Genomic DNA, 27621 nt, shown 5'->3' on the forward strand with positions numbered 1-27621 from the left:
AATTGGAGGTGGCAACACGATGCCGATTGGATTCTGAAACTGTGGGCATGTCGGAGTTCCTACGTGGTTCGGATCTCCAATCTTTTTAAGTAGAATTTAAACTAATTAAAAAATCTATTAATAAGATGTATAATCTCAAAAAACTGTGGGCTGCAATTCCATTTTTTCATTTTAACCCATTCACCAACTCCAGGAAGTGGATTCTAGGTTCGAACACTCACAGCCATATCCATCATCTTCCACGTAGATGGAAGTTTTATTTTTTAATTTTTACTTATTATTTGGATCTCTGTGAAGAATAGGATATAGATTCGACTAGATATATTCCAAGCACTTTGTTTTTACCCCTTCTCCCGAGTAATGTGACATGGACAAATGCTAGTACTGAAAGCGAATGATAAAATAATCTCTTGGTTCTCAGCAGCAACTTGGTTCAAAGCAGTGTATCACTGGGATCACTAATGCCTCCATCCAAACAGGATTTAAGGATTTTTTTCAAAACGAAATTCAAACATCCATTTGGATGCTGAAAATCAGAAGATCTCATCGATACAATAACATTTTCATGCTAAAATTTCAGAGTAATATCCAGGGCTTTTGTTTTATCTTGCCATGTAGCAAGAGGGGTTTGGTTCAATCTATGGAATTTGTTGTCAAACATAACAATCGGTTGATCATGGAGTTAGCAAATCAGTGTATGTAAAATCAACAAATTTTTTATATTCTTAAATTTTCATTTGAATCTTAAGAAAGAACTAGAACATTTTAAAGCATGATTCACCATTTAGCAAACAGCTAAACCTGGATTTTTGAAGATAAGTTACTTATCACTTAACCTGTTTGGATAATTCAGCAGAATTGAGGTAGATTTTCTGCTGGATTCATAGTTTAGATAGCCAATTCGAGCATATGGCCGGTATCAACCCAACATCCTCAAGCTTAAACCCTGCAGGAGAAAGAGAGGATCTTTTTTTTCTTCACTTCCCTCTTATCCTCCCCCCTCGCTCTCTCTTCCTAATTCTTGCAAGAATACCCAAACAGACTCTTAAAATAGGCACTAGGAGATCCCTGGACCCCTCACCCCACAACTTCCCCATTCCATTTGTTTGCCGCCATGCTGCAGAATAAAAAGAAATAAACTTGAGATGCACAGATCATCCACAAATAGTGGATTCGACCATCCAAACGAGCCCTAAACGTGACGCCTGGATACAGTGGTCAATCAAGCATGCAAAGTGCAGACAGGCTTCAAATCATGGTAAGTATCAGCAGGTCAGATATAATGAAGGCATTGGTTCAGTGCTTGCTATGAACTACCCCTAATCCTGCATAGCCTTTTACCTTGGGCAAGCTGGTCGATGACCCAGTAGCGCTAAATTTGAATTGCAGTACTATGGTTATAGAACTATGAAACATTAAACTATTCCTATGGGATGGCACCGGCCCATCCCTTAGGGCCTCGATTGTGTTTTGCATTCTAATTCATCGTAGCGTATTCATATCCATATGTAGTGAGACGTTGGTTTACCCAAAAAAAAAAAAAAAAACATTAAACTAAAGAATTATGAGACCATCTGTTGGATTCAATGAGGTGAACTTAGGCTAACTAATCAGTCAGCCAACCAAGATAGCCAGAAAACTTGGCCAAGACCTTGTTCGCATCAGTGCAGGAGCCCCACCAGTACAATGTCTTTAACTGGTATATCAGAGTATCTCACCTATTCTCGATCAATGTCTTAAGATGACACACAAAAATATCTCAGCTTTCTCATAGATTTGCAACTAATCATCTTGGCCGAGACACAGATCTCTCTTTATAAGTCTCAGCATCAGCCATCAACCAAGATGCAAAACTACTTTAACTCTTTCAGGAATACAAACACTTGAATACTCAGGCTAATGCAAATGACAACTGCAGGAGGTCAGCAGAAAATCATGCAGTGGATGAAGAAAGCACTAGACACCATGACAAGCAGAGCGATCCAAAACACAAATTGAATACTAAAACATGCAAATATTTGAGGATTATTAGTTTAAGAGAACATTATTATGTTGTTGGAAAACTACCACATATTGGAGGCCTCTAAAAGACTAATATTGCATAACCATCTCATGTTAAAAAGCCAATAAAAATCAACTAAAGAAGACATAATTTCACCATGTCAAGAATCACAATGGCCATGTCATCCAAGTATCAGTCTCTAAAGGTGGCGGCATTATATAGTATCACAAAAAATGAGCGGTATACCCCACCAAAAACATTGTTTCTTTATAGCATCACAGAAAAACTCCCCCCCGTGTATAAAAGAGTGTCATTTTTCTTTGACAGTTCTTTATAACAGAAACACACTTTTACCACTGTACATACCAAATAATATTTACCATAACAAGATAAAGCCAGGAACGGCTCAATGCATTTAGGAGCCTAAGGAACTCATTAAGAGAGACCTTTTTTCTTTCCATTTTGTCTTTGAAGTCTTTTCTGCAGTGAACCGACCTAAAAACTCACTAAGGGGAGCTTTTTTCTTTATGTTTTGTCTTTGAAACCTTTCCTATGGTGGGCCTTCTTTGGGCCGGAGCCCTAGACAACCGCCTCAGTTGCCTAAATATTGGGTTGGCCTTGGATAAAGCAGTGCAGCTTAAAGCATGAGGCATCTCAATAACATACAATTATATTAATAAACTTTTATATCCTTTTCTCAGAGAACTCAAATTACAATATATAGCCTACCCTCAAAAACAAAAAAACATAAAAAAAAGGATAAGCAGAAAGCAGCTCCTAGTCCCTAACCTCTTTATGTAATAAAAATAAAAATATGTTTGCACTCCTTGATCCTCATTTAATGCCATTCTATGAATACATGCTGTCATCCAAGGAGAATCTGATTTCAATTAACAAAGCCAGAGCTCTCTCTCTCTCTCTCTCTCTCTCTCTCTCTCTCTCTGGCTTATGAACTAAGCTGCTGTAACAATTCTCAAGCACCAACTGCAGATCAAAAGCATACAATTTAGTCCTTCCTCGTAGATGCAGATAAAACCTGTGTACCTGTCCATGGAGGAACCCAACATCGCATAGTAATAACTGTTTCCAATGGACTGCTTTTCAAGTAACAAGCAATTATATTTCAACCATGACTAGTATTTATAACGTTTATGATCCCTATCTGTATACTCTGAACATCCTGCTCCAGCTCCCTCTCGTGATGGGTGGGAATTTCCATAATGCTGCACGCTCTCCGAGCGTCTTCCCATGCCCATATCTTTCTCACTGACCAGATTTGGAGGACCTTGATAGTCATCTCGTTTCCTTTTCACACCATCCAACCATCCTGTCCCAGAAACCTCTGTCAAGGGGTATCTTGTGTTTGTAACTTTCCCATTGCTACTGCGCACCTTTGGAGAGGGGAATTCATGCTCATCAAGAGATGATAATTCTCCTTCCTCTGCATTTGCTTGGTCTGGTTCAAAACCACAATCGACGTCAGTTTTATCTTCAGAATTAGATCTGAGCTTACTCTTTTCCTGTGAAGCTTGTTGTTCTGAGGACCTAAAATTCCTCATATCTTTGCTTCCAACTTGCTCTGTACGCTCATTATCAAGTTCTTTCTTGTTCGGGGGTTTAAGCCAGGCAGGTCTTCTATCCTGCTTTATTTTCTCATCATCGACCACCAACTCAATTCCATTTTCAAGCTCCCTTTCAATGAGATCATCTTCATCCATTATGTCAGTTTTCTTAGCTATGTCATTTCGGAGCTTCCGCCTCTTCTCCAAAGCAGCTTTAACTTTGTCCTTGTCAATCTTCGTGATTGCATCTGATGGGCAGTACCCTCTAGCAGTTTCATCATACTTGAAGTTCTGTCCGCAAGTGCTGCTGGACATTGCAAACGAACTATCATCCTTCCATTCCTTTGTCTCCATTGTTTTACCTTTTTCAGCTATTGCTGCATCTCCCAAAGGTCGATCAAGTGTGGCCCTGCGATAACTTGAAGCTTCTGTAGCGCTCTCCGTGCAGCCAGAAAACTTCTCCACTTCATGATGAGAGCAATCCTTGCCTTCGATATCCATGTTGTGGTCCCATATCATGCTTTTACTGTCAGCACTCCAATTGTCATTACTTTTTTGTGTACTCTGAAACCCAGTACGATAATTATCAGCATGCGAGTGGGACCCCACAGGCCTAGCAGGTGGTTGAGGTTGTCCTCCTTGCTTGAAATTAACACCCCCAGCATCTTGAGCAGGCCCATTTACTGATACCGAGCTCTCACTAACAGTTGAGGTTGTTGGTGCATGCTGGTTAGTCCCACCACCTGTGCTTCCTTCTACTTCATTGACATGAGAAGGTTGCCCCGTACGATTTTGCTCATAGAGCTCCAACATCTGATTGCTAACATCTGCATGCAATACATTCAAGAATAGGAATCAATGCCCATCATAAATGTGCAAAATGTCTGAAACCAAAAATATTTTAACAAAAAGTAGAACCTTCCAACTGCCGTGGGGTGACATCAAATTCTTGCCACCAGACCTTATCACCATCAGACGGCAACTTCACTTTAAGAAACTTAGCAGCAAGAAAGACGGCACCAGCTGCTACATGATGGGGCTTAAATTGCAGGCAGAGCGATGTCCGCAGTCTGCATACCCCACATAAGGAATGAAGAAAGTATGAAAGGAAGTCAATGTAATCCACAATGGAAATTACTAGAAACTGATGCAAACAATAATAGAAGGCTTGACACACCCATCATTTACAAAATTCCATGCAACTTGAGCAAGAGCATTCTGTGCCACTTTGAATCTTTTGATTGCTTCAACAAGGGGTTTATAAGGATGGTGCACATTCAGATCAAAACCAAGTGTGGCAAGAACAACCCTTTCCCCCAATAAAATGAGCTCCTTCTGCTGTTCATATACTTCCTACAGATAGCAAACAAAATTCACATTAGAGAAAAAAAGATGCTTGGTTGATAAGCCAAATGCAAAGAAAACAAAGGAAACAATTGCAAAGATAGGGAAAGAATCTATCTGGAGAAGAAAATGTAAAATGTGAGTGGAAATAAGACATTAGGTAAATGCTGATAATAAAATCAGTAATAATAGTAACTATCCTATTCATGTCAAATTAAGATAGATTATGATGATTAACAAAAAGCAAAAGTTAAACCTTAAACATACCTTCTGCTTGATTTTCTGGACAGCTGAAGGGTCCTTTTTATGCATAATTTCATATGAAACAAGTATGACATCTTTCAGTGGGCGAGGGGTTTCTTCAACCTTTCCAGCAAGAAACATGCAGACAGTTGCAATGGTCTGTATGATATACATACATAGTTGGAATTAAGCAAAGTATACAATGCGAGCAGAAACTTTTCAATTAATTAGTTTTCATTTAAAAAAAGCATATCTGTCTATGGAGATTTACTTAAATCAATAAAAATTTGTCCAGAAACAAAATACCATGTAATTGACAAATTATGGATCTGAAGAATAATGATAAATCAATGTGCCTCAAAAAGAACCTAAGTTCCAGCAGAAAGTAGCCAAATCAAAACATGGGAGACGAATTGAAACCAATCAAAGAAAAGCATCATTATAAAGTCCACAGTAGATCTGAACAGACAGCAACATTAGAGGGCCATGCTCGGGCAGTAAATCACCAACAACAACACTCGCCACCAACATACCCAAAAACCACAGCAGCTTATCAGACCATCAATCTAAATATGTAAAGGATCGGGCATGACACAAAAGGAATAAGTCTCAAGAAAGCCACCAGAAAAAGCCTAACCTTGAAGTCTATATTTGATTGGACAGGCAAGACTGATCCAATGAATAAAGTTAGACCACTTCAGTCAACCAGATAAGCTGAAGAAAAGAGACCCTACAAATAAATAAACAATCTAAAGCAAACTTTAACTCCATAAAATTCATCTATTGGGCTTGAACATGCCATCAAAAAAAAAACATAAAAAAACATAATGTGCAGAGACCTTGAATTCCAGGATAAGGTTTATAAGGAACTTCGGCGGTGGAAAATCATATTATGTTCTGAAAATAATGTTATACAGCATAGCCAGTGCTTGATTTTAAAAACTCATTTTCTTATGATTGATATCTAACAGAGACACCATAGTGATTTTGAAGAGTTCCTAAAAAACATCCTGACAAGCAACCCTGAGTTTATCACAACCTTCAAAATAGACTTTGAGAAATAAAAAAAAAATGTGAATTAATGTGAGGATATAGATTAAATAATTCACCATACCAACAGTCATGGTCAGACTGCAGAGCCAAATCTTGATTACGAAAACTCAATCTATCTCTCGACTGATATCTCACATAGGCATTATAGTGATATTGAAGAGTTTCTAAAAAATTCTGACACGCAATCCTAACTTGACAACAATCTTCAAATATAATATACACCAAGGTTTCTGGTTCGACCTATACCGAGCTGACCTGATGGGGACCGGGTTGGTTCACCTATTTTTTATAGAATCAGCTCTGAACATGCCGGAACCAGTCCCAAACCGATAAGAACCGGTTGCGAACCACACAGACTTGGCCCGAACCAGCCGATTCTATGCACAACTGGTTCGTCCGGTTCGCACCGAGTCGAACCGATTCCAAACCGCCCCCCCCCCCCCCCCCCCCCCTTCTCTTCCTTTTGTTTTAAAGGTAAGTTGGGAAGTCCCGAGAAACTAACCTATTTGAATAATCTCTCCTTCCTTGTGGCTAAAAACACATTGATTCAGTACGATTGAAGAAGGATCCAACCCTGAATAAGGTATGCTTCCTCTCAACATCTCATTTTCTCTATTTTTTTTGGATGCCAAAAAATATTTTGAAATTTACAAAATAAGGAAGGATCATGCCAAAATTTTTGATTTTAGCTTTTTTTTCGTAGACCAAAATATTTAGAGGGGCACTGACAGCTTTGGAGTCCGACAACTGTCGTAAATAAATAAAGTATGAATCCAGATATACTATACATTAACGATAACGATTACCTGGCTTTAGATGGTTACTAATATGATACTATCTTATATATAAATTTTTTCAATGTTTTTGCAATTGAATGGTGGATTTATTTTGGTTTGTTCGCGAGAAATCTTAAGCGACTAACTATCTGAATCTTCTTCCAAAAGATCTTCTCGAGTAGTTGTAAGCGCAACTAGTCCACCTTCCACAACAAGCAAAAGAACTGTCTGACACAGAAGCGCCTTAACGATCTTGTATATGTTCACTACAATCTGAAATTGAGATTGAAGTGCATTGAAGAGGAAGTAGAGCTAAAGTACACAAACGATCCATAATAGTTTCGTTGACGATGAGGATGATCGTATGATCGGATGGCTTGTGGGCCAGTAGCAAGAGCCGAAGCTTGAGCGAGAATCGCCTCCACGATGAGCCAGTTTCATAGCCAACGAAGCTAGGATTGATGCAGGACAATAGATAGATTGCAATATGTCACGCATCCTTCCAGCTGATCAGCCACAGTCATAGGGGTCACTAGGGAGTCGGTTATCACGACTCCTTGTCGGAGACATCCTCTCAGAGATATGATTGACAAATGCTTAGACGAGACCACCACGCTACTCGGTCGACTCGGTCAGAAAGGTGACATTTATCCTTCCAGCATAACCAGACGGAGAGGGGCATGAAGAGTAAGCAGGCAGTTGCTCAGCACAAAAAAAAAAGAAAAGGCAGTTACAGCCCCCATAGAGTTGTAGAGAAGCCAGTTCACTTACATTCAGAGATCAGGAGCAGCAGCAATGATAGTTTTGTTGATCATGGATCTACTAGCCAGAGAGAGAGAGTGAAGGACATAAGACTACCATTTATGAGACAGAGCTGCAGGATAGTCTTCAATTCACCGATGAGTCTTAGTTTACAAATGCTACACAAGATATGGACCATAACGCATGATCTGATAGAGCCTTGATAGGATACGATTTCATATAGGAGACAGACTCCTCGAGGTTATTCAGAAGGATACGATACAGCTGCAGATGACCTCGCACGTGGAGTAGGATCCATGGACGTATCAAGTTTCGAGTCGTATACTAAATCCTATTATCTACAACCACAAACAGCTTATGACCTATACGGATTTGGATATGGATATGATGTGTCTAAGACATCGTCTTTCGATGACTACTACCTTATACAGCCCGAAGCATTTTACGGATCGAATTTCGCCGTCGATGTATTCAGATGGGCTCCTCCACAAGCGTATTATCAGCCAGAAGACATCTCCTAGAGCCAGAACTTCAACGAAAGATCCAACAATGCTTATAACCCAAAGCGCGTTCCTTATGGGATGAACATACAAGACTACGTCGGTTGGTTAGAGAGGTGTACTAATATGCCTCCTGGCTATGCTAATGATCCGGATATCTACGAAATGCATCGCTACAGGACGAAATTTTCGATATCGGTATGTATGTTGTACTTTAAATATATAAAATTGATTTTATTATTTTATATTTTGTACCTCACTTGTTGATTTTAGGATATTTCATGTTGTTTCTTATAGCATGCAACATCTCAAAAATCATTTTATGTATTGTATCACTTTAAAACAACAAGTTACATCATTTGGATTATACCAAGATCATAGAAACATCAAATTATACTTAAAATCATTAAAAAAGTTGAAAAAAATTGATTACCAATTAATCAAACTCGAAAAACTTTAAAAGAAAAATTGGGCATGCCAGTTGCTGTATCGACCCATCCGTCGACTCATACGGATTTTGGTACCAGTTTGGCGGACCTTGATACAAAAGTAGTCTTAATTAGTGCAACAATAAAGATCACATAATGTATTGGACCAACTCTCCATATCAAAAGCTTCATAAAATATTTTTAATAGCTTTATCACATATTTCAACATTGAACATATGCAACAAATGGAAAAAAACACAAAGGCAGATGCCATTAGCCAATGTCACAGCTTATCTTTTTACCAAAAGAGAAAAATCCATGGTTATGAATGCAGAAAACATAAGCATCCTAATTAGCAGTAGTATTCTGTTCTTGATCCTTTTTATGCCTTTACCATACATAACTGATTAAAAAGATTTTACATATGTATGTGTTTGTGTATAATACATAGACATATAATCGATTGACAATGGAGTGAATAAAGGGCTTATCATACCATATCCCATATCCTCACTACCAGTCCAGGAAATATAATTTTAATTGGTGAGGATCATCAAATTGCATGGAAATTGTTCATATATGTAATTACTCAAAGATTATTACACTTGCCACAGATACACTTCATATCTATTTTGTATATCTGAGGGGTCCTGCTTCCTTGAATTTTTTTTTTTTTTAAAAAAAGAAATGGCGGTCCGATAACCATATTAGTCGGCAAGAGAATTTCTTTTTCCATCTAATAAGCATTCAGAATAACTAGGAAAGAAAATCTGTATATCAAAGCTATCTAAGAAAGGTGCAAGTTCTGCAGTGCAAGAGCTCAAGAGTTCATGGGAGAATTTTCTCCCTCTTAGCTCCACCAATTTCAACAACTCAATCCCGACCTTTTTCCCCGATTCCCACTTAACAGAATCTTTGGTTGAAAATGTAGTAGTATTTCAAAGGTAAAATATTCATCTTGTCCCTTTGAAGTTCAATCTGACAAGGAAGACAAGGCGATGGATTTTGCAAAGACTAGATGATAAAGAAGACAATAATTAACACTACTATCGACCCATGAATTCACTCAGAATGTTAGGTATATGTATCGCTCAAGTGCTATCTTTATTTGTATTAACCTCAAAAATTACTCATAAGATTTTGTGCCCAATGTAATTTTACATAAAGTTCACTTGGCTTCTAAATCAAATGCTTGCAGCACTACCCTATCAATCCCACCTACAAAATTTCATGGAATTCATGATATTCGCCCTACAAGTGATAAGCCACTCCCAGACCCTGCTCATTTCTTCATTTTGGGTGGTCTTCTATGGTTGACCATCCATGGTAGAGCATTGCATGTGAGACATACAATAAGCTAGTTCGTTGGTTAACCTCACCGAGAATAGGAGTGTCTGCCCACCATGCTATGCATGGACCAAAACCAACCTAGTGTTACTTGGACATGGGAAACGGGTGTCAAATGTCCGAGAGTCCAGAAGCATCCAACACAGAAATCTTCCACCAATCAGACATGGGGACACACGTGTATCTTATGTGTATATATAAATATGTAATGATGTATGCATATAATGAATAATGAGCTGGACCCATACTACTTAAGTACATAAAAGTTCATAAAATGGTTGCTACTTGTTTTATTAGAATTTAAAACTTTCAAATAAAAGTACCAAAGTAGACAAATAATCATTATGGCATCATAATTTGATGGTATGAAGTGTCCAAGAGTGTCATGAAGTGTCCCTAGTATCCCAAGTGTCCGATATGTCAAAATACAAAATATTTGGAGTGCCCAGGACCTAGCTAACATTGCTAAACCCTTTGGCATTGTTGCATGCTCATGCATGCCAAGCACTGTCACATCATATCACAACAACTAGGTACATATCACCCTAATGCAAGGCTCGCATAACTCTAGCATACCACACTTGAAAACTTACACCTTACACATAGTCCTAGAAATAGGCTCTGGCCATCTTCAAGTCGGGCTTTGGCCCAACCTGAGAAGGTCCAATTAGGCTTGCCAATGCCCAATTTATGTTCTGGGCCGAGTTCACGTCTAACCTTGGCTCAACCTGAAGACCAGCCTAGCTCCCCTATAATACCTCCCCCCCACCCCTCCGGCTCGCCCCTTCCCTATGCCCCTTCTCCCCGACCCTTCTTTTCTCCCCATTGTCACAAGGGAGTCAACACCTCACTTTAACCTCTCTCCCTCTCTTCGTCCTCCCTCTCAACATCCTTCTCTCTCTTTCTCTCGACAAACCTCCCTCTCTGCATCCCTCTCTCCCTCTCAGATCTATTTCCTCCCTTCTCCTCCTCCCCTCTCGATATCCACACTCCTTTGCGCCTCCCCCCCCCCAAAAAAAAAAATAAAAAAAATAAAAATAAAAATAAAAAAAATCTCCACCCCTCTCAAGTGGACAACAATAGATCAGGAGCGAATGAAGCTACTAGTTGATTTGGGCCTTTGACTAGTTGGGCTAAATTCAATTCGAGCTTGTTGGGCTGGATACGAGTTGAGCCCATTGGACTTCGGACTAAGGTCAAGTTTCGACTCTAAGTCAAGTTGGGGTTGAACCTTGAAAAAGAAATTTAAATTTTTCCCGACTAGGCACAAGCAAGAGGGAAGCCCGAACCTACCTGATTCCATCGCTACTCAAATAGCTCACTATAGCACTATTTTACACATTTTTAGCTACATTGATGAGATCATTACTCGCTCTTCCATTTTTTTCACCCTTGGTATTGAAGTTTGACCGTCATGCATATGTTGATACTAATTACGACAGTGATCCTATTGACTGATATTTCAAACCAACTTCTATCCATCTTCTGTGACTCCCTTGTGTCCTATGAGAGCAAGAAGCAAGATGTCATTTTCTGGTGTATAGTGCTAAAATAGAATCACGTGACAGCCAATCTGACTGCAAAAATTGACTTCATTGTGTTCTCTCAAAAATATGACTATAATTTAGAACCACATCTTATTGTGACAACAAAAGGGTAATCTAGATTGCAAACAATCCACTTTCCACAAGCAAAAGCAAACTTTGGTCGATTGCTACTTTGCTCTTTAACTTTATCCTCACCCTTTCACTAGGGGTGGCAATCAAGTCAGGTCGGATACGGGTTAGGTCGGACGTGAGTCGGGTCAAAAATTGGTCAACCCAAACCCAGCCTGTTTATTAAATAGATCAAAAATTCATATCTAAACCTAACCTGTTTATTAAATAGGTAACCCAATCCAACCCACATAACCCGTTTATTAAACATGTCAAGTTAGGTTAAATGGGTTAAATGAGTTTTTAACAGATTGAATGGATTTAAATAGATTCAAGCAAGTCAGATTAAACAGGATAAAAATAGATTAAGCATGTTTTAAACGGATCTTAAACAGATTAAATGGGTCGGGTTCTGACCAGACCCAATTATTAAATTGGTCAAAATTGGTTACTTGGTCAAATGTCTAAACTTGAACCCAACCCATTTAATAAACAACTCTAGGCGGGTTGATCTGTTTGTGACCCAAACCTATTTATACCAAATCCGAACCTGCTTAAAGCAGGTCGTTCACGGGTCGGATTGATAGGCCGGGTCATAAATTGCCACCTCGACCTTTCACTTTATTAGCTTGTCTTTTATCAAGCAATTTGCAGAATTCTCAAAAGGCTCAAACTACCAAGTGCTTTTTTATTCACTTCTTAACAAGCTCTCAATCATAGATCCACCATGAAAAGTTGAGGGGGGAGGGCATTCTTATACATATGTATATAGTATATAGTATATAGTATATACAATAGCGTTTGTATGTCTTCCTTCACATACCATTCTTAAGGGCATGTGCCCATCTTTGGATGATCAAAAAAAGAAAGAAGGAACACGAACATGAAGAGTGGCAAATTGGCATGTTTTTTTAATAGCTGAATCAAAATACATATAATTTATTTTCTTAAGGACAATTACTGGATGTTATTAGGTGGTCTATTTAAAGAATCTTTCTAGAAGACTTACATTATTGGAAGTTTGGGATGGTCAACTAATCTATTTGAATTTAGTAAAACTAAGAAAGTTGAAATCAATGTGACAGAACTAGGAAGGTAGACTGAAAAATGAGCATATTAGAAGTGCCACAGGAACTATACCAATTGAGGACCGAATGATGAAGAATCAAATGAGATGATCTAGAAAATCATCAGAGGGAGAAAGTCTTGAAGCTACCCAAGTGGAGATTGTGCTAAAGGATATGAGAAGACTTAAAAACAGCATTAAAGTAAGCCTAAATAAAAACCCTTGACAAGTAAAGATTTGTAAAGCCGACATCAAATTGTTACAACAAGGCTTGGTGGTTATCATATTAATTATTCATTGGCTTAATTGAATGCTTCCTTTTTTTTTATCCTAAATTAATACAAATGATTTGCATGGCATGCATCGAAGGATATACCTTCTGACGAGAAACAAGCACCAGTACGTGATTCAAGATGCCAATTCATAACTGGATCGAGACATCCTGCCCAACCTAGTCAAAACCAAGGGGGACGGGTTGGTACCAAGGCTGATTCAGCCTATACCAAGCACCACCTGACTGATCGCCTCATTTTGAAAAGAAAAAGGAGAAGGAGAGCTCAAGAGTCACTCTCTTTTGTTATGGGTGGCAGTCCAAGAACGAGAGAAGGGGAGGGAGGGTGGGAGGGAGGGGGGGGGGGGGGGGAAGGAGCCTAGAGATATGAAAATCACCTGCTGCGAGCCATGGTCCTTGTATGCTAAGGCGGAGATTAATTAATTGCTGCCACAGCAGGCGCCTATCTGTAGACAGATTGGATCCATAAATTTAATATAAAGTAAAGCTTTTCAAGGTCCCCTTCTCAGAACAGCAGCAAGTCAGCACCTGGTCGAATTCGAAAATTTTTGGAATATCCCAAAAACGAGGATCCTATAGGAGCAAGATTATCCCTACAGGAGAGCTAGTATAGTTGGCCATAAGGTCACACCCCTTCTTCATTCTATGAGCTATTCTAGAACTTCAGGTTTCACAGACTTTTGTGAAAAAATTCATCTAAGATAAACAAACTGAACAAATTGAAAAACACAAAAAAAAGAATCCAGTGTGGTATTAGTATGCAAGACCATCACCAGAGTCGAGACTGTAGAATCCTAATACCATACCAACCCAATGAAATACCAGCAAGAGTCGAGACTGGTATTTCAAACCATGAGCTGAGGCCCATATATGGACCGGCCACCAAGAAAAGAGAAAGGTTCTTCCCAACACTTTGGGCATCCTTGGACCCAAACAAGAGATGTTCCTCCCTCTGTTCTTTTCTGGAATATTTGGGGAGTCTAGTGGGTTTAGGAGTCCTTGAGAGTTTACGTAATTTAGTCTTTGCTGATTGGATGATTAAAGGCTTCCTTTCCTGGACTGAGATACATGTTGCTGTCTTTCTTCCTTCATCTTGGACCCAAATAAGAGATGTTCCTTCCTCTCTTCTTTTCTAGAGAGGTGGCTTATGTAATTATAGGGGATATTTGGGGAGTCCGATAGTGGTTTAGGAGTCCTTGAGAGTTTATCTAATTTCGTCTTTGACGACTGGAATAAATTAAAGGCTTTTTTTTCCTTAACTGAGATACATGTTGCTCTATTTCTTCCTTCTTTCATTCATTTTCTTTCATCCCCTTTTATCCTCCTCCTTACTTCGTTCTAATCTTAATCTAATTATTTCCGCTCTGCTTGATGGCAAGATTTCATGTGCAATGAATCAGTAAACTAATATCCACAGCAAGTAATAGATCACTACATTCATGTTAATAGCAAGTTATTGCTGAAATCCTGCATGCAGAAATTCAGGACAGCAGTGCAGTCTTTTCTCTGTTTCAACTGTGCCTGCTTGAATCTATGGTCAATAGCCAGAAATCCCTTTGCAACACTGAAATTTCCATCTGCAACGCATCCTAACCCATTTTTGAGCAAACCTAGGTAACTCTAGGAAGGTCTACTAGCAATTTCTGTACCACACATTCTGCAAATATCTCGTGAATTCTAAGTCTTTTTAATCAAAATGAATCATGTGTGTTCAAATTTTTTTCAAATACTAATCTTTAATTTTCTCTTACTTTTCCGAGTCCTGATATTTTTCAGATCTTCTCTAGTTATTTTTCTGCTATGCCATGGATTTTTGACTGCACTTGATTCTAAATGGCAGCTTTCTGGTTATGGTTAACCTATTTAAATCTGTAACAACATAAGGTTAGGGCTGTTAACGAGCCGAGCCGAGCCCGAGCCTTCGCAGGCTCGGCTCGGCTCGTTTCATAAAATCCCAGGCTCGGGCTCGGGCTCGGGCTCGGTACCGAGCCTTGTATTGGGCTCGGGCTCGGGCTCGGGCTCGGTTGGCACAGCCCGGCTCGGGCTTGGGCTCGGTAAAGCTCGTTTGCTCGAGCCCGAGCCCGAGCCTGATCCCGAGCCCGAGCCTGAGAGCGAGCCCGAGCCCGCCTCACCCCATCCCCATCCGGCCATCCCCAAGCAGAGCTCGGTTCGTCGTCGGAGACAGAGAAGAACGAAGCAAAGAAAGAAAAGAAGAAGAAGAGAAGAAAGAAGGAAAGAAGAAGAGAAGAGAAAAGACACCGATTTCGGCCGCGATCACCGCCGGCACGGGCGTCGGCCGCAGGCTCGACCGCGGGCTTCTCCTCCCCTCCTCTGTCGCAGTGTCGCCGGTGGAAGAGGGCTTCTCCTCCCCTCCTCTGTCACAGTGTCGCTGGTGGAGGAGGGCTTCTCCTCCCCCCCTCGTTGTCGCGTGCGGCGGCCGCCGACTTCGGCCGCGAGCACTGTCCTCTGTCGCCTCGCTAGAAGAAAGAGGGGGAGGGGCCTCACTGGTGGAGAAACTGGAAATAGAGAAGAAAGAGGGGGAGGGGCCTCACTGGTGGTGGTGTGGTCGGTGGTGCTGGAGCCTGGAAGGTTCTGGAGAGTGGAGAAACCGAGAAAGGAGAAGAACTGTGGAGCGGACGAGCGGTGGAGGGAATTTAACGGGTTGGGTTGGATTTGGGTTAACGGGTTGAGTCCGAACCCGAACCAGTCCAATCCGATTTAAAGAAATTAAATAGATTTGGGTTAACTCGGGTTGGGTCTGATCTAAATCCAACTGGGTTCAATCAGATTGGGATTGAAATTGATTAAGCCAAATAAAATTTAATTGGGTTGAGTCCAAATTTAATTGGGACCCAATTAAATTGTTAAGGCTCGTTTGGGCTCGCGAGCTGCTCGGGCTCGAGCTCGGGCTCGGGCTCGGATTTAAACGGGCCTTATTTTGGGCTCGGGCTCGGGCTCGTTTAACTAACGAGCCGAGCTCGAGCCGGGCTTTTACCGAGCCGGGCCCGAGCCGAGCCCGAGCAGCTCGGCCCGTTGACAGCCCTACATAAGGTGTATGGATATTAACACACTTTGGCCAAGTTTTAGCAAGTATCCTTCACATTAAAATATCTCATCCAAGGTACTAGCGGTCCAAACAGAAGGTGTTACTTTAAATAGTAGTGAAGTTTTAAGGTTACCAACAGTTTAACGCCAGTTAGAAAAGATGGTAGACCATTTCCAACACATCAGACCAAAGCATTTGCAAGTCTTGCAGGTTTCCTCAAAAATGTAATGAAAATTCAAGTTTCATTCTTTGCAAGAGGACAAACCAGGTTAAGACTTTAGAGAAGGATGCTCAAACTTCTAGGAAATTTCAAAGTATATTCTCCTCAAATCCCTATATCCATATAGCATACATATCCTACAATCCTACATATTTATTCTTCACTTATTTAACATTCCTAAGCCTTTCATATGATCTCAATGTCTTTCTAAATCATAAAAACAATATATTGCCAGCCTTTTTCCTTTTCAATTCTAGTTAAACATTAAATCATGGAAGACTAACCTAAAAGAATAGGTTTAGACAACAAGTTGTCCTTCTAAAGAGCCCCAAATTGTCTCGATTCTTACATCACATTACCTTCTTACAGAATATCTTCACAACTCTTTTTTGTTTTCTTTCTTTCTTGGATAAACTAAGCATACAAAGTAGATCAAGCTCTATGATACCAAGTTACCAACAGCATGGACGCAGTACGAGAATCAGGTTTGAACATGTATCCTACTAGGTGAGCATCAACAATACATAACAGATGCATTGTCTTTAATGATTCCAATTGACACTTAGCAACCAAATTTAAAAACCCAACTTAAAGCAGTGTTGCCTCCTCAGAGAACTTGGTTGCCTCCAGTCCTTGTCCAAAACAAGCAGGTCCTGCAGTCAGTCCCCTCATGTAAGTTGACCCGAAAAAAACCCTGTAAGTAGTTCCAACCAAAAATTCCTCCAACCATTCCCTTAATTAGTAACTTCTCTCAAAAGTAAATAGTTCTGAATGTAAACCTCTTGAACAGAACCATCATCAGCAAAAGCCCACAATAGTCTCCATGCTCATCTCCTCCCATTACTGCAATGCTGTCTACAGGCTATCCAGAAGATCTTGATTGAATTTGTAGTTAATTTTCCCAAGAAACCAAATTAGCTTGACAACAAGGTCTATGCAGCAATGGTGAATAATGCAGGAAAGAATATCAAGACTTCTGATCCAATTGCAACTTTATGCTGCCTTAAAACTAGATTCTAAGAAAGTGATAAGGGAACAACTTTTGACTTTTGAGGCCATTCTGATGTATCCTAATTCAACCCTCAGTGAATTTCAGTCAATAAAAGAAACGATGTGGATATATTGCAAAGAAAGATTGTCATTAATACACTGTAAATAGACCCAAGTATTTGCCTTCTTGATGGTTCCACATCATCTCCTTTCATTTCCTCCCAGCACAACTTCTGCATTCTATAAGCTTATAACCTTTGAAAGCCACACCTTGATAGATCACTTAGCTATTTACTTACAGAAGATAACAATAAACTTCTTACTGGCACATGACTCCATTTTTTATATTGAAAAGACCAAACTCCAATCAATAAAAATCACAAGGCCTAGAAAAAGCAAACTACAAGCATAAAACAACTAACCAAATTTTCCCCAGCTTCTGTATCAGATGATAAATCTGAACCCTAACCCCTCAATTCCCCAGTTCATCATAGGCCCATAGCACTATCAAGCATGTTATTTATAAATGTGACAGTTACAACCAAAGAATCTGTGCAGGAGGTGAGATGGCAGTATGCCTAGCATGCAATAACTTTGTGGAAAGTCAAACAACATAAGCAGCATCACATACTTACCCTCCTGTCATTCTTTGCATGAGATTGGCGAAGGAAGAAGCGGTGACAAAATACTATTGCAGTAGCTATTGTCACCTGAGGCCTGCAACACAAATAATTTTTCATCAAGTTTTGAGCATGGTCAAAGAAGGCATCATGTCATATTTCGCAATGTTCACTTAAAAATTTACACACTGGTGAATATCTAATAATGGCATCACCAAGACAGCTATAAAAGATTAAAACGAGGTTTGTCGTACCGGTCAATACCGTACCATACCGGACATACTGTACCAGTACCAAAGCAATACGCAATCTCAAATTGTACCTACACTCGGTACGTCTCGTCGTCTTATACCATACCGCATGCTAACACTGTAATAAGATAATATCAGTACGGGGTCCGGTACCGAGACGGTAAACCTTGGATTAAGATGTATACCAATGTAGGTATATCACGTGATCAACATATCAAGCTAAACTTCTATGCCATATACACTATAACCATATTCCACAGAGCTAACGACGTCAATAAAGGCAGAATATTAATTGGCCTGCAAATGTATACCTCATAGAACAGTTATATATTGGTATCTGATTTCCGAAATTAACAAGCACAATACAGTGGAAATATTACTAATTTGAAAACAGGCTGATCTTAACAAATTAGACATTTTGGTCAGCGACGAGTAATCAACAGATCTGTCTTTGTAATATCTGATAAGCCAAACTATCAATGAACACAATGTACTTTTAACGATATAAGCTGCTTAGAGTGCAGCATCTCCACTACTCTTTCAACCTGTACTAATAATTTCCATCTAGAATTAACATAAGGCCACAAAACTGGTCTTAAACCTTGAGATGGCATATGCATGTACCCCACACGCCACACTTCATCTATGCATCATCATGCAATACCATCATGTACTCGAACATTAAAGGCATATCAATACAGGATCAAGGTAAGTTGCAGCTTACAGGTGTAGCATCAATTTACTATTGTGTTTAAAGCCGCACAATAAACACGATACACATGCCTATACCATATTAAAAAGTGAGAGACTGGAATTCTAGAAGCATTTTAGAAACATCCCATCTATCAGCAATGCTCCCAAGATACCCTCCCAGTCTCTCTTCACACTAGTGAACCCACCCCCCCTCCCACCAACCTACCTGCATATGATCTTATAATCAGCCATGTGCACATTCTCCATTTCCATTTATTGGGAACTTCTGCAATCATGGGACTGATGTTGTCCCATCTCCCTAATTACAACTTTTTATGTGTCACATAAGCCAGATTAGAATGGAAGAGTCTGATTTAAACTAAAATCTACGCACCCAATAAGAAAGCACCAGTACCACATGGCCATGCCTAAAATGGAAGGATGCTAATTTGATCCTTCTATGTTTTCTGGTCATGAAGTTTCTCAAGATTTTTACATTAATATAGATTATGCCAGCTGTCAAATAATCTAATTTCCAAACTTCCCATAGCAAAACTTTACATGCAAGAGCTATTATAGAGAGAGGCAGATGGTGGGAGGAAAATGGACTAAAAAGGCATCCCTTCTCTAGTAATAAGCTGTTTAGGCAGCACTATATTGCTATCAAAACCAACTCAAAGCCCCCCATATAAATAAGCCTGTCTACAACAGAGAAATAAAAAATAAGCCCTAAGAAAAAAGGTAGAGAATGAGAAAGCTGTTGGCACATGGTTTACCCCCAAAGCAGATGAATCGCATGCCAACTTCAGTAATAACAGCCCAAGATATGGGTTCTACAGCACCAACACATCCATTGGTTGCCACAGCTTCACCATTAATGCCAGTGCCAACATATAATCAGAGTTCTAGTCCAGGAGCACTTGGTGCTAGTCTGCTAGAGAAAGAAGACAATGATGGGATCCTCTGACCAAAGATCAGAACTTGCTGTTTTGGGGGTTTGAATCCTTACCAAGGTCCCAGATTTGAGGTCATCTCATCCAAGAAGGTGGTTCAACATAAAGAAGCATAAGGTGGCACAACAAGGCCCACCATGGTAGCAAGCAGCAGAGGCATCAGAATTATTGGGTGATTTGGAAGTGAGACTTACCACTCACCATGAAATTCCTTGCTCTTTTTAATCTTAATATCTTGCTCTTTTTAATCTTAAGGGTTTTTTGCATAGATATCCATCTAAATATCAGATTTGCATGAATACCCTTCCAAAATTGATATTTGCATGTATACCCTCGTAAAACTTTGTTATTGTACAAATGCCCCTAATATAACGGTTGTTCTAACAGTGTTAAAAAAATTATATTTATATTAATTAAAAATAAAATAAAATTTTTAAATTCTGCTATTGTCCCTATCTTTTTCTCTTACTATCGGAATCGCGATCTATTTGCATGTCTACCCATTAAAGATATTTTAGTCATTTTAATTTAAAACCATTAATTTTTTAGCGTCGTTAGATAAAATGGGTACATATGCAAAAACAAAAAAAAAATATGGTAGAATAGCAAAACAAGTGTTTTACGAGGATATACATGCAAATATCAATTTTGGAAGGGTATTCATGCAAAATCCGATATTTAGGAGGGTATTCATGCAAAAAAACCCTAATCTTAATATCTTACTCTCGGATATGACAGACTTTGCAATGGTTTGCAATCAACAATAAATTGCAGTTTAAACAACTACCTCTCCACTATTAAATTAGTATCCCACATAATACCCAGCATTTCATACATGACTCCCCAATACTAATATTTTTCCCTTCTCCTCTAATTTATCCTTAATTGCCTCTTAAAAAGTATTCCTTAATGTCTTCTATTAATTACCTTTAATCATGGTGGGCTTCTTAATGTGTGCTATAAATTTCAACTTCGGCAAGAAAATTTGCAAATAATTCCTCCTACCTCACCAATGCAGACAGATAACAGACCATACATATAAAGCTGCTGTCAGAACTATACTAAAATGAAAATGGATTTAAAAAGAATTGGTTTTCAATGACAAACAGATTCTATGATAGCTTTCAATGAACCAAAAAAATACAAAATTTGTAAATGCATATACATATACATATACATATATATATAGATGCTTCAGTTCATAGACTATAAAGAATATAAAAATGACATTTCATTAAAAAAATAAATTAAACAGTACAGATAATTTGATTGATAATGTCAATGTACATTTATTAATGATATACTTGAAAAAAATGTAGCAACTGGGTTATCAAAGGTTACGTTGCATACTAAGAACTGGTAGACTAGCTATAAACAATATCCACTTTGCATTACGTTGCGAAAAAGTATGTACTATTTCATTTATTGTCTTTATGATTATTATAATATATAGTTTGCTAATTTTAACATCACAAGGTGGTCTTCGATTCACCGGTGAGTCCTAGTTTGTACATGCTACACAAAATAGAAACCACGGTACACGATTTGGTGGAGCCCACGAAGATCCAATTGCATATAGGAGACGGGCTCCTTGAGGTCATTCAGGAGAACGCGATAAGCAGCATATGACCTCGCACGTGGAGTAGGATCCATAAAAGTATCATGTTCAAAGTGGTATGCTAAATCCTATTACCCGCAGCCACACGCAACCTATAACTCATACAGATATAGATACAGTGTCTGAGGCATCATCTACTAGCTACTACCCTACGCAATTTGGAGCATCTTACGGGTTGGATTTTGCTGTCGGTTTATTCGAATGAGCCTCTTTACAACCGTTTTAGCAATCTAAAGACACCTCTCAAAGCTAGAACTTCAGTGAGAGATCTGAGAGTGCTTATAACCCAGAGTGCATTCCTTATTTGATGAACATAGAAAACTACAACGTCGCTTGGTTAGAGAGATGGGCTGATCTACCTCCTAATGATGCTAATGATCCAGATATCTACGAGAGACATTGCCACTCGATGAAATTTTAGATATTGATATGTATGTTGTACTTTAAATATATGTAATTGATTGTATTATTTTATATTTTCTACCTCACTACTTGATTTGAAACGATTTCATATTGCTTCTTGTAGCATGCAACATCCCACCAATCATTTTATATTTTGTATCATTTTAAAATAACAAGATGCACCATTTAGGTTAAATCAGGATCATAGAAACATCAAAAAAAATTAAAAAACATCAAGTTAGATTTAAAATCGTTAAAAAAGTTCGAAAAGATTGATTACCAATTAAATCAACTTAAAAAACTCCAAAAAAATGGGTGTGCCTGTATGGAACAGGCACGCCCAAGCATATCGTGTATTGTATGGTACCGAACTAGTACCGTACCAACTCATCCGCCAACCGGTACGGGTCCTGGTACCAATTCGGCGAACCTTGGAGCAAACCACATTCAAACGTGCTTATTCAAAAATCTGAAATAACAAAAAAACAACATGTTCAACATTTTAGTTTGTAAATTGAAAAATTCATATATGGTTAACATATAAAGCACGATACCCACAATTTATGTCTAGCCTATCAGGTTAGAACTTGTAATCAAGCCATTAACGAAAGAACAACCTATAAAATGACACAACTTGAAAGCTTCCACATATGATAAGATCCCAAAATAACAAACTTTGTATGATAAAGGGAAACTACATGAATTCATAAAAAGGAAAAAACATGCAATGGGAACTCACACTTTAAGTCTCATGCCTAAATCCTGCAAAAACGTGCAATATGACTTCCGAAGATATGTCTCTTTCTTCAGATCAATGCCATCTCTCCTCGATGGAGAATTTTCTTCAATTTCCTTGCGTAAGAAATACCATCCAGTCCCAGAACAATCAAGTTCCTCCCACTTATCGTAAGAACTATTGTATGATCCACTTTTCGCTGCTCCATGATGTGATGACTCCCCAGGATAGAAGAAGCCAGCCATAGAGACCTTTCACTTTGAGAAAAGTGCAAGGAAGTATCTTATAACCTGAAATACAGCGATATTGCAATTAAACTCCTGCTACTCATTGCAGAAATCTAGTATTTAAAAAAAAAGGCAAAAGAATTCTTCTCATGACACTCACATCCAAGTATCAGAAAACATGAACTGCACAGCATTCCAAGACATCAATAGAACCATTTTTCAATAATGCATATTTATCTAATAACCAGAACAAGCAGAGGTAGTTATTCAGCCAATATTGACTAATTAATGCCACTTAAATTATATAAAATCCTTGTGATGGTTCTTACAGCCTCAAATAACTGTCATGTTCAACTGGCATGTAGCATCTTGAATACATCAATCACGGAACTTAGTTGCACATCTTATGACTATAAAACCTATCCTAGAAGTTAGGACTTAGTGCAACGTTAAGGTTGCCCTGTACTTAGTGCAACGTTAAGATTGCTCTGTACTTAGTGCAACGTTAAGATTGCTCTATTATAACCTGAGTGTCACGGATTCCATACCTGAAAACGACCCCTTCACATGCAGGAGGATGGCTATGTACATCTAAACATCTCAAACCTTGCAGTGGCTAGAGCCTAATGCACTGGGACACCTTACTCAACCTATCTTAACCTGTATAAAGGATGGTTAACTGCTATAGCAATACAATTGCATACATGAACTTCACATACAAAACCAAGTACAATTTTCAAGGTAGGAAAAAGAAATAAAGAATTTAAGATCTTGTGAAAATACAGAAATTCAACATGCTATGCATTTTTGAGAGAATAAAGCATCCTTGAGACAGTGAACTGAATCGCAAAAGAAGATCCACTTAAAGTTGGACCATCTTCATGGAGGTTGCCTGAAGTATTTTGGAGCCTAATCTAAGTCCTGCATTGAATAGACAAAGGGAGATCAAACTTGACGAGGGGTGGTTTGAGATGGTTAAATCACTGATCATAGAGCACAGCCAACCACCTGGTTGACGCATGCAAACACATAATCGATGGTGTGGCAATGTTTTAGCCCCTTTCCATTCAAAATATATGAGTTTCGCTGGGCAAAGAGAGCATTCTGTGGAAACACAGTGAAATAGCTGAGAAAAGAAAGAAGAGCAACCTCCCCAAAGGGGTTTACTTAATAAGGAGTCTCTTTTTTCCTCTTTGGATGTATTAGCTCGTAGTAAAAGCATAGAGATAGATGATCTTTGGACCATACAGTTTTTCAGCACATTCCCTGAAGAAAGAAGGGAAAAAATGTCTATACTACAATATCAGATCACCTTTGCAGTTTTGCACAAACTCCATGGCATGCAGTCCCCAGGCTTTTGCTCTGAAAACTTCTATTTACATTCCCTAACCAATTATTCTGATGTACTATAAAAAAGTCGCAGCAATACGAGCCAATGATAATGGTATCAGACCATCATGCTAATGGGAGACATCAGCCATCAGCCCTGACAAGTCTAAAGCAACTAAAAACTCTAGGTAATGAAACTAAAACCATCATTAAAGCTGTTGGTTGTTACCATGTTGTAACACAAGATATTTACTGATTGATACTTACCAGCATGTAAATGATCAAAATGCTCTTTGATTGCAAAAATCCAATATGTCAAACTGTTACTGTTTTATTGTTTTGCTCATAGTGTACCAATAGCTACACTAAGATATGTTGGTTTCAAGTTGCTTGTCATTTGGTCAGTCTACGCTCAATGAGATCACAAGTAAATACAAACAAACTTTCTAGATAAAAAATTCGGTTATCTGAAAAAACAGTGACCAAATAACTTTTGAAACGAAAGTTCAAGAGGCATCAAGTCTATAATGATCTGCCACATCCAAATACCAATGCTACTTTCAAGCAAGGCTTTGAGTTTTGGTCAAAACGTGACTATTTCAGCTAAACCTATCCATTTCAGCTGAAACAGAACAGTTTCAGCTTAGAGCTTGAGACCTGAAACTCAACAAAATTTTTGTTTCGGTCACTTTTGACCAGTTTCAGCACATTTCTTCAGTTTTGACAAATTCAATAGTTTCAAAAAGTTTCCACTAATTTCAATAATTTCTGCTGAAATTATCCAAAAACCTTTTTCATTTAACAAGTAGATTTTATTCTTCTATACATTTTGTTTTAATTCTCTTTTTCTTTGAATCTTCTTATTAATTAGAAAATATCATGTGTTAGATATGATTTATTTTTTCTTTCTTAGAAGTTTTTTATCATTATCAGAAATAAAATAAAAAATGAAGTAATGAAATCAAACAATTTCTTATTTAGATGGGTTTTCCATCTCAGGTAGGTTATCAAAATAAAATAGAACAGAATATGCTTAGATGGGTTATTTTTTTATACTCTTGCACTGAAAAGTTTGTGTAATTAATTCTATACTCTGGTGTACTTGTCTTATTACATTGAGCTTGATTAATTGAAGTTTAGCATTTTTTATTTCCTTTTTCTTAGCTTTTAGTATTTTCTGGCATCTATGGTTGAAACTCAAAAACTTGAAGCAAAACTGTCAAAACTGAAAGTTTACCTAGGGGGACTGAAACCAAGATTTAAGACCTTACTTTAAAAAGAATATTTTTGATAAAAAATTTAAAATCAATTCTTTAAAAAAGTTTTGATATGGCATTATTTCCACCATATTTTGCTAGGTACTAATACCAATGGATTAGAAGATCTATAGATTTTATTAAGTTTTCACAAAGATACATGGTAACTGTTATGATTTAATATGTAGATACATGGTAACTTTTATGATTTAAAAATATGTAGATACATAGTAACTTATGATTTAAAAATATGTAGTATTTGCATATAATAAAAGTCTAAAGACAATAACATACATTGACGAGTGGTAAGATAGGTAATTTGAGCAAGGCAGCATACAAAAACATGATAGAAGGAAAAATAAACAAAGGAAAAATATTTCATACAACACATGAACCAAGAGAAAGGAAATAAAAACAGATTTCAGGGAAAACAGGACACCTCCAATCACTACCATTGATACAAGGAAAGTATAACAAAATTCCAGCAATAAGAATTCCATTAGCAACCAAAGCATAAACAAGCCAAGTCAATGAGGGTAACCAAACAGACCCAGTTCATTGCTCACCATCCTCAAGAAGCAATTTTGGACAAGCAGCATCCATCAACTTATCAAACAAGCATTTAATTCCCTCTATGTATATACTAATAATTATCCCCGTATACACACCTTCAACAAAAACAACCATCATATCAAAACGAATCCCAAGTTATAAGTAACCCAGTCTCCATCTAAAACACGCAAGCACCATAATAAAAATAAAAGACCTATTTAAGAAGGTCAAGAATATGATCATGGTGAAAAGACAAAATTAAACAGATTCCATAATTGGTCTAACAATTTTATCTTGCTTCTCCTTCCCATAAATAATTTTGCTAAAATCAAACCATGCTCCCCATAGTCCACATTTTCCTATTGCACAGCAAACCTAAATTACAGAGATGCTCCCCATAGTCCACATTTTCCTATTGCACAGCAAACCTAAATTACAGAGCCTGGAAACTGCAACGACATTTAGATTTCACGGCAAAACAGGAGTACAATCGAAGTTAAACTAAAACCCCAATACTTTAAAAAAAAAACCATAACCTGATTAAATTGAGACCCTTGCAACAAGATTATTCGAATCCAGTAATTTAATCCAAGAAAACCCTAAAGAAAACCTAACCAACAAATTGGATAAGCCAGGAAATCCGCCTAATAACCTAAATAACTCTTAAAACGAAGACACGCCGCCGTAAATCGATGCCCTAAACTCTAATGTAAACGAAATATTCCACACAAAAAAAGAAACGTTGAAAAAATCGATTTGCAGAGGGCTGAGCAGCGGATAGTAATGGGAGAGAGGAGAAGAACGCATACCTTTCGGCTTCCGCCGCCGCCGGCGCCTACGATCACCCTCGCCGCGACCGTGCGAACAGAATAAGCGAAAGAGAGAAGGGGTAAAGGAAGCGTTGGGATGGGTTAACGGGTCGTGGTAGCTTTGAACTGGGAGACTGGGAGCAGGTGGCTACGATATCGGATTCGGGTCGGTGATACAAAACCATGTTCGAATCGAACCCGGAAAAGTCCTGTAAAGGGAAGAAGCCGAGGCTCTTATGATAATTTTTTTTTTTCCTTTTCTTCAGGGTAAATGAGGCACAAAGCCACCCTGAACTTTCTGATAATGAAGGGTCCAAGTTCTGGTGGCTTAGGAGAGAGAAGGGGATAAGAAGATGGGAGGATTTTTTTTCCCCCTAAAATATTGTTTTTTAGTGTCTTTGGAACCAACTATCAAGGTGGACACTTTGTTATCTTATTTGTATTAATAATTGCATATCTATCTTGTTTTGATGATTTTAATTTTTTTAACTAAAAACAAACTGATGGGTGATTTTTTGGATGGATATGATTTATCCAATTACAAATCTCGAGACACAAACATGATTCATAGAAGTTGTAGAGTTTGTTGATGGCCCATCTAGAGAATGATTGAATTTTGATAGCTTCTAAGAGCTAGCAAAGTAAATCATGTCCTTTTTAAAGAAAGGTTATGTATACTGTTACGGGGGAACTAAGCCGCCATGCCCCACGTGACCGGCACGCGCGCCCAGGAAGACTACGGCTGCCCTTTGATCCAGCGCTCCGACCCCGAGTCGGACGTCCTCGGCTCCGCAGCCCGACCCCGAGTCGGCTGCCCTTTGATCCAGCAATCCGACCCCGAGTCGAATATCCTCGGCTCCGCAGCCCGACCCCGAGTCGGCTGCCCTTT

The 27621-nt window shown here is 38.6% G+C and overlaps 1 protein-coding gene across 2 annotated transcripts; it reads right to left on the minus strand.

Moving 5' to 3' along the window:
* Positions 1–2654: 2654 nt before the first annotated feature.
* Positions 2655–27026, minus strand: LOC120106851 (cyclin-T1-3-like). 2 transcript variants are annotated; one of them, XM_088701483.2, is made up of 7 exons: positions 26733–27026; positions 22563–22849; positions 17922–18003; positions 5176–5310; positions 4742–4917; positions 4483–4634; positions 2655–4391 (listed from the first exon to the last, which is right to left on the minus strand). In XM_088701483.2, exons 2-7 carry the CDS (start codon positions 22802–22804, stop codon positions 3136–3138), a joined length of 2043 nt encoding a protein of 680 aa, XP_088557609.1. In that variant the 5' UTR covers positions 22805–22849; positions 26733–27026; the 3' UTR covers positions 2655–3135. The 2 variants fall into 2 exon arrangements, with proteins under 2 accessions (XP_088557609.1, XP_038975879.2); XM_039119951.3 differs by lacking the exon at positions 26733–27026 and adding an exon at positions 23335–24881.
* Between the last annotated feature and the right edge of the window lie 595 nt (positions 27027–27621).

The sequence above is a fragment of the Phoenix dactylifera genome, chromosome 7, assembly GCF_051530095.1.
Source record: "Phoenix dactylifera cultivar Ajwa chromosome 7, Ajwa_hap1_PhDact_Kaust_v1.1, whole genome shotgun sequence".
Lineage (NCBI taxonomy): Eukaryota > Viridiplantae > Streptophyta > Magnoliopsida > Arecales > Arecaceae > Phoenix > Phoenix dactylifera.

Excerpts from the sequence above, each read along its gene's own strand:
- LOC120106851 (XM_088701483.2), bottom strand. The coding sequence starts at position 22,804 with ATGGCTGGCTTCTTCTATCCTGGGGAGTCATCACATCATGGAGCAGCG. Across the intron at positions 18,004-22,562 it reads TTAGGCATGAGACTTAAAGT|GCCTCAGGTGACAATAGCTA; the intron begins GTGAGTTCCCAT and ends TTTGTGTTGCAG. Across the intron at positions 4,635-4,741 it reads TGGAATTTTGTAAATGATGG|ACTGCGGACATCGCTCTGCC; the intron begins GTGTGTCAAGCC and ends TGGGGTATGCAG.